Source organism: Maniola jurtina, chromosome 26, assembly GCF_905333055.1.
Source record: "Maniola jurtina chromosome 26, ilManJurt1.1, whole genome shotgun sequence".
NCBI lineage: Eukaryota > Metazoa > Arthropoda > Insecta > Lepidoptera > Nymphalidae > Maniola > Maniola jurtina.
In genome coordinates this window covers 7185601-7193181 of record NC_060054.1, presented here as the reverse complement: position 1 = coordinate 7193181, position 7581 = coordinate 7185601, and the positions used below count along the sequence as shown (strand labels likewise).

The 7581-nt window shown below is 36.5% G+C and overlaps 2 protein-coding genes across 4 annotated transcripts in view; one reads left to right on the top strand and one right to left on the bottom strand.

Moving 5' to 3' along the window:
• Nucleotides 1-260: 260 nt before the first annotated feature.
• LOC123878745 lies at nucleotides 261-2477 on the bottom strand. The gene has a single exon (XM_045926044.1). It carries the CDS (start codon nucleotides 2468-2470, stop codon nucleotides 971-973), a length of 1500 nt encoding a protein of 499 aa, XP_045782000.1. The 5' UTR covers nucleotides 2471-2477; the 3' UTR covers nucleotides 261-970.
• A 1424-nt stretch (nucleotides 2478-3901) lies between these two features.
• The window catches only part of LOC123878785 (AT-rich interactive domain-containing protein 5B-like), a 70051-nt gene continuing 66371 nt past the window's right edge, over nucleotides 3902-7581 (top strand). For all 3 annotated transcript variants that reach the window (XM_045926109.1, XM_045926108.1, XM_045926107.1), the window contains exon 1: nucleotides 3902-4512. In XM_045926109.1, coding sequence (XP_045782065.1) covers nucleotides 4492-4512 — 21 coding nt within the window. In that variant the 5' untranslated portion in view covers nucleotides 3902-4491. The remainder of the gene's footprint in view (nucleotides 4513-7581) is intronic.

Genomic DNA, 7581 nt, shown 5'->3' with positions numbered 1-7581 from the left:
AGTAGGATTTTTTCGAAAAGTACTCAATGAGAGCCTACGTTCCCCAATAATTTTAGATAATGATGGTCCCCAATACTCTTTAGGCTTGAATTTGTTCGACGGATTGGTACAGAAAATAATTTCAGGAATATTTTTATTCGCTGAAACGTTAATTTTTTCAAGTAAATAATCATAATATATTTGCACGTCACTTGACGTACAACTGCAACTATCAATATTTGGAAATACATTCATTAAGTCATTATTATATAATTTCCAATCTGCTTTTTTAAAATTAAGTTTTTTAGAGATGTTTATATTATCTTGATAACTTGTCGACATTTTAATTAAAAGATGGTCACTTCCTAAATTTTCGTTAAAAACCTGCCAATTGAAGTTTACAGCTATATCTGACGATGCAAAACTTATGTCAGGAGCCGATCTTTGTAGAACACCGTTTACTAATTTGACTCTGGTGGCATCTCCGTTATTTAGTGATATGAACCCACTTTCAAGTGCTGAGTCAAATAAATGTACTCCTCTTTGGTCTGTTTTATTTGACCAGTTCGAATGATGGCCATTAAAATCGCCTAATATAAGCGTCTTTCTAGTTATTACTGAAAAAATATTATCCCAATCTGATTGACGGGTTTGAATAGAAGAAGGGCAATAAATAGATACAACATATTCCAAATTTTTACAGTTTAAAATTTTTATGCGAATAGCCTCTATTCCTGGATTAATGGAATCAACAGAGCTAACATGCGATCTGATAGACTTATGTACAACAATGGCAACCCCTCCATACGAATCATGACGATCTTTTCGATAAATATTATATCCACTAATATGGAGTGCAGTGTCTGCATCCAACCACGTTTCAGAAATAACAGCTATATGTATTTTTTCTTGATGTAATAAATTATCTAACATTAATAACTTAGGTTTCAAACTTTGTGCATTCCACTGAATAATATTTAAGTAAAATTCCTTAGCCATTAAAAAGAAACTTTGAAAAAACGTCATACAATTTTCCTTCACTCAAAAAATTAACTAAAAACAACTTACACTCTTCAAAAACAGCTCTTACCACTAACATCACTTTATCACACCAATTTTCTTCAGATAATACAATCTCCTTAATTCTATTAAACAGCTTCCAAAAATCAAATCTATTTCGTTTTCTTGTCCTCGCTTTTTCTGTAGATTCATCTTGTGTATCTTGATCACTTTCCTGACTTCCATCATAATCCATTCTCTCGTTCTGAGATTCACTATTATTCATGTTATCAGTTTTCTTAACTCTCTTTTTCTTTTTGTCCTTATTTTGGTTTTCATTTATTATTATATTATCTGATTGCTCATCCTTCTTTTCCTTTCCATGTACTATAGCTGTCGTTTTCAGCACGCTACTGTAACTTCTAGCCGTTGTACTCTCTGATACCGGAACTGTATTGCTTCTGTCAAGATCTATATCAACTTCCTCTCTCGAATTGTTTGCCTTCTCTTCTTTTTGATTTTTCAAATATATCTCTAGCGCTGTTTTGTACGTAACATTATTCTCACTCATTATAAATCGAATCTTTTTTTCTTTTCTAAAAAAGGGGCAAGACTTGTCTAGAGCCATGTGCGGACCTTTACAATTAATACATTTATATTCTTTGATTTCACAATTATCATGAGCTCCACCACATTTCGGGCAAATATTCTTATTTAACTTACAAAATCTCTTAATGTGTCCAAAAGACCAGCACCCAGAGCATCTTGACACCGGAAACTCAAATCGTTCGACGTCAAATTTAAATCCATATGCATATATCGATAACGGCGCAAAGGGGTTTTTAAAGCATAATCTCACAGTTTCGCTTTCAACCCACTTACCCTCCTTATTTACACGTTTCAATCGTCTAGCTGAAATTATATCATAGTCACACTTCAAATTTTCTAGCAACTCCTTTTCGCTTGTACCTACGTCAACTCCCTTAATAATCCCGTAAGACAAATTACCTTGATTTGTAAACTGAGCTCTTATATCCAACTCTGTTAGTTTTTTCAAATTCATAAATTTTTCGGCTTGATTTTTATCACTAAATTGTATAAATATTTTATATGGACTTTTATACTTTATTTTAAGCACATTAGAAATATTTTCGTCTCTTAACAACCTAGCAAAAGCCATCTGTTTTGGAAGAATTTGTAATCCAAATAAACTCACTTCATAATAAGTACCGCTCATGTTTTCGTTATTTTCACTGAATGACCTGTCATTTTCATAAGACTCAGTTCTAATATGTCTCTTTGATTTTCTTCTCGCCACCGTTGTAAATCCATCCTCACTACTGTCTTCGGTCTCCCGCGGCCTCTTATCGACTTTTTTCGGCGTAGACCCATTATTTCCATACTCGCCACTTTGTACGACACATAATTCTTGTTCCCCATACACTTGAATTTCGTCACACTTACTATCGTAACTCATAACATCATCCGCCATAGCTATTAGGTAGGTATAATATTAAAAGCGGGTAGATTAAATAACACGTCTTCACGTTATCGCACGAATTGTCTTGAAACTTCCGCTCGCTAACGCGGTTCACGCGCGACTGACGAAGTTTCTGTTAAGATTGATAGTTGACCACCGTCACCGAAATTTCTCCAGCAGGAGATTACTCTGCTGATGATCTTCTCAGTTAGAATAAAAAAAAATAGATTTTTAGTCAAATAAACTTTTATAAGTGCTTTTGAATCGTCAAAATAATCCACCACTGGACAGTTGAAGTTGAAGCTCATAGAACAATATAATTATTATCATTACAAAGTAAATATTTTTTGTCGTCTTTAACAAGTCATAACTATTTTTGAATGTCAAATATTTAATATAAAAAATGTACCATTGTATTCGAGCCTTTATGTCGATCCGTCTTCAGGGTTGTCGATTGCGAGTTTAATAAAATAGATAATATTATATTATCCAACTATGGAAAAAAGAGGTTTGTGATTTCAGTAGAATGTAACAGTTTTCTGTTATGTAGTATAGCCGTGATAGCTCAGTGGTTAAGATGTCAGCCTTCTATTCATGGTGTTTGGGGTTCGATCCTATATAAAATCACTTTATGATAATTATGAAATTAAAATATCATGAGTTCTTTGGTAGTTACGAAAGAACACTACAACTAGTTGGAAGAAGATACATACATACTATATTATCTCAACCATCTTCTATCCACTACTAGATAATAAAATTATGATAATTAACTATATGGGCTTTTTCCGCGTAAATTTAAATGTTTGATTTGACTATTTGATCTTCCGGGATAAAAAGTAGCCTATCCACGGGATGTAATGTATTTTTTTTTTACTAGAAAGTTGTAACAAAGAGAAAAAAAGAAAAAATGGACAGGGAAGCACTTATCTCTACAAGAGACCTCTACCAGTGACCCTTGGCAGTGCGAGAGGTTGTGAAGGGAATAGTAAGTTAGATAGATAATATTATATCTGCATTCTGTACCTACCAAACATCAAAATTGGATAAACGGATGGGCTGTGTAAAGCAAACATACAGAGTTATGATACTAACTGTGAATTGACACCAAAACTATAATAAAATGACTATAATTAGATAGATAGATAGATAGAAGTCTTTATTGGATACAAAAACATGTAAACGAACAACACAGAAGGAAAAAATCAGAAAAAACAATTGTCTGCAAAGGTGGCCTTATTGCTTAGAGCAATCTCTACCAGGCAACCTTTACTAAAAAGAGAAGCTAGTGTTGGTTAGTACCAAGCCTAATTAATTGGTTAATTTATAAGTCTAAGTATAATTAATTAATTTTTAGTCAAAAAAATGATAAACACAGCCCTAAACTACTTTGCAAGTGTGAGAGGGTGAGATATACATTGCACACAGACACGGCCTGGCGGTCCGACGAGATGGTCGTGTGACGTCGCTCCCCGTCCCTCCCCCCGCGCGCTATTACCGCGTACTTTACTTATTTTTGTCAAACCCTACGGCCATATTTGTTTTATTTTATTGTTTTAATTATTACTTTATTAGGCATTACACGGTCATACCTTTGCCTGATAATAAAAAAAAAAAGTTGTGTTGTGTACATAGGTATAGGTAACAATAGCGTGTTCGAATTTCGATTTGATTTCTAAGTGATTACGGTTTACAAAATTACAACAAACAAATTAATTATTGTTTTCGCAATGTGACTCCATTATTAGACGTGTTGAAATTTTAAATTAGGCAATTATAAAATTATCTGTCGTTAATTATAAAAAAAAAACAAAAGGATAATTAAAAAGTATGTAGTGTGATAAAAAAAAAGTGTTTTGTTTAGTGCGTTTTAAAAATAGAACGTGGAAGCTGTTTACGAGTACAGTCAGTAGTGTTTTAAAAATAGTGCAATGTGTACAGTGTAGTTAAATATCAAAAGATGCATTCGAAATTTAAAATTTCGCCAACCTGAGTGTTTTGTGTTTAGTGCTACCTTTATTGGATTACTTATCATGGAGAAACCTTCTTACAAGGTATTGTTAATTTTATTTTACAAACTTACAAAAAAAATGTGTTCGAAATTTAAAATTTTGTCAGACTAAATAATAAATTAAATAGATTTAATTGAAAATGCAGTTTAAAAATTAATTAAGTACCACGATCATAATTTTTTAAATGCGATGACGTCATCCATTGTTCTCGAGACTCCGATCAACGGAATAGGAAATGATTTACATAACTTCCATATGCCTACATTATTATGTAAACACAAGTACTTAGAAATGACAAATTAAGTTTTTTTTTTCAATCAAGATAAAGAACGAATACATTAATTTGAAAATGGAACGCCAATTTAAAAATATTGTCATTAGTAACTCTCCCCCGCCTGCCTCTATCCGCCATATCAGCAAATTATAGATAGTGTTGTGACTTGCGGGACTATTAATTTTTTATCGACATCGATATTGTTATTTTTAAATCCATACTATAATATTATAAATGTGAAAGTGTGTCTGTCTGTCTGTTTGTGTTTTCGATTTTTATGTAATTTGGTACAGAGTTAGCTTACATCCCGTGGAAGGACATAGGCTACTCTTTATCCCGAAAAATCAAACAGCTCCCACGGGATTCTTAAAGGCCCATCCATTTAATTGATTTATTATGAAATTTGGTACAGAGGTAGCTTGCATCCCTGAAACTGACATAGACAACTTTTTATCCCGGAAAATCAAAGAGATCCTAAGGCATTTTTGAAAACCTAAATCCACGCGGACGAAGTCGCGGGACTCATCAAGTTCTTACATAATTTTTTGCTATTGCGAAACAGTTGTATTGCAACAGCTTGATAGTGATTGATTGAATTAGTGTTGCGTTAGTGATCGATAAACTTATTTTTATAGATATCGATTTTTGCTATCACACTATCACACTTCACACTAATATTATAAAGGCAAAAGTTTGTGTGTATGTGTGTGTGTGTGTGTGTATGTTTGTTACTCCTTCACGCAAAAACTACTGGGCGGATTTGGCTGAAATTTGGAATGAAGATAGATAATATCCTGGATTAGCACATAGGCTACTATTTATCCCGGAAAATCAAAGAGTTCCCATGGGATTTCGAAAAACCTAAATCGCGAAGCCGCGAGCATCGGCTAGTTTAAAAATAAATTTAATAGTAATAATTTGTTTATTTATAATCTATTTTCCCTTGACTGAATTATAAGGTAAACAAGCAGCTAGGAGCTTCTCGTTGAAACGCGTAAGAGGTGCACTATACGCGGCCCATACGACCTTGTTACTGCGAACAGGTGACAGTGAAGTCCTGATACGTGAAAACCGGCCAAGTGCGAGTCAGACTCGCGCACCGAGGGTTCCGTACTCGGGTATTTTTTCCGACATTTTGCACGATAAATCAAAAACTATTAGCCATAAAAATTAATAAAAACCTGTTTTAGAATGTATAAATAAAGACCTTTCATATGATACCCCATTTGGTATAGTTATGTTACTTTGTTTGAAACACTTTTTAATCTTTTGCGATGTAACCACAAATTCACCGTTTTCGGATTTTTTTCCTTTACTTGTGCTATAAGACCTACCTACCTAATTAATTTCATGATTCTAGTTCAACGGGAAGTACCCTATAGGTTTTCTTGACAGACAGATAACAAAGTGATCCTATAAGGGTTCCGTTTTTCATTTTGAGGTACGGAACCCTAGACACCTAACTCAAGAAGGTCTAAACCGCCGGGCGAATTGCGTCGCTTAAGCGTTTCTCCGAAAGAAAGACTATAAAATCTGTTTGTAAAGTATACCATACCTCAGGAAGAGTGTGCAAATGCCCTTAGATCGGACATTAAAACTAAATTAGAGCGGCTAAATATAACCAGCGTCTCACGCCTCGCACTAGGGCTTTACTGCAATTTATAGCGCGATTGTAGTAATTGCCACTGTCAACACCAGACAATACCATGTCAAACGACAAAGTTTGTGACAGTTCGCGACAGGACGACATGGCAATCAGAGTATGAGGCGGGGGGACGCCCCGCACACCTGTAAGTCACACGTACCGGGTTAGCGCGGGTGTGCAGGGCGTCCCAACAACGATTGCCATGTCGAACTGTCACAAACAATCCGATCACCGTTTTTGAAATCGTCAAGTGTGAGTCAAGTTTGCATGGCATTTTTTTTATTCGTTATCATTTGAATGTATGTATATGTTACGGGCAATTTGATAAGTCCGGGCACTATTAATAATGGCCGGTCTGTATTAATAATGCCCGACTCAATTGGGCAATGTGATTAAAACAACATGATTAATCACTTTTCCCGGCCATTATGAATAATGCCCACCCTATCTTGGGCAAAGTAATTAAATAGGTGAACTGTAGTGTTTTTGTTTATTAAATATGAAAGAACCTAACCTAACCTAAGTTTTTTTTTATACGTGGGAAAATCCTCATGGATACCACCGTGCTCGGGGAGGCGAGGTGGTTATGTTGGACTCTTACCGACTAAAACCCCACGGCTTACCGTCTCAATTGTTGTTGCTGGGCACAGGGACACGAACGTATTTAACTGCGACCCAGCTAACGGCGCCCGCCAAGGCAGGCCCAGCTCTGGGACTAATAGGGGCCCCAACACCGTTTAAGGCTCACCGGAAACAAGGGCTTGCCTTCCAACTCGAGGACCTACTCTTCCGCGGGTAACAGACTCCCCGTGTCTACTACCCGGAGACCCTACTCAAGAGGGCAAGCGACGGTCGTGTGCAGCTCGCCTGCGCCCGATTCTCTTGCGGCGCATGGGATGAGAGCTTTCGGCTTCCTCTCTCAGCCGCTCCGCTGCCTCCTTCTGCGTCATTACTTCCTCGCTGAAGGAAACCATCGCTTGCCAGGCCCTCTCACTGTCCACCATGGATTTCACGGCGGGCAATGAGAGGTCCTGCCCCATAATATCCACCAGTGACTGGCGAGGCTCTGCCCACGCCGGGCACTCAGCCAGCGTATGTTGTGCCGTGTCTGAGACACTACCGCACTGGTGGCATTCCTCTGTGGGCTCTCTTCGCGCCACCCTGCACAGGTATCTTCCAAAGCACCCGTGCC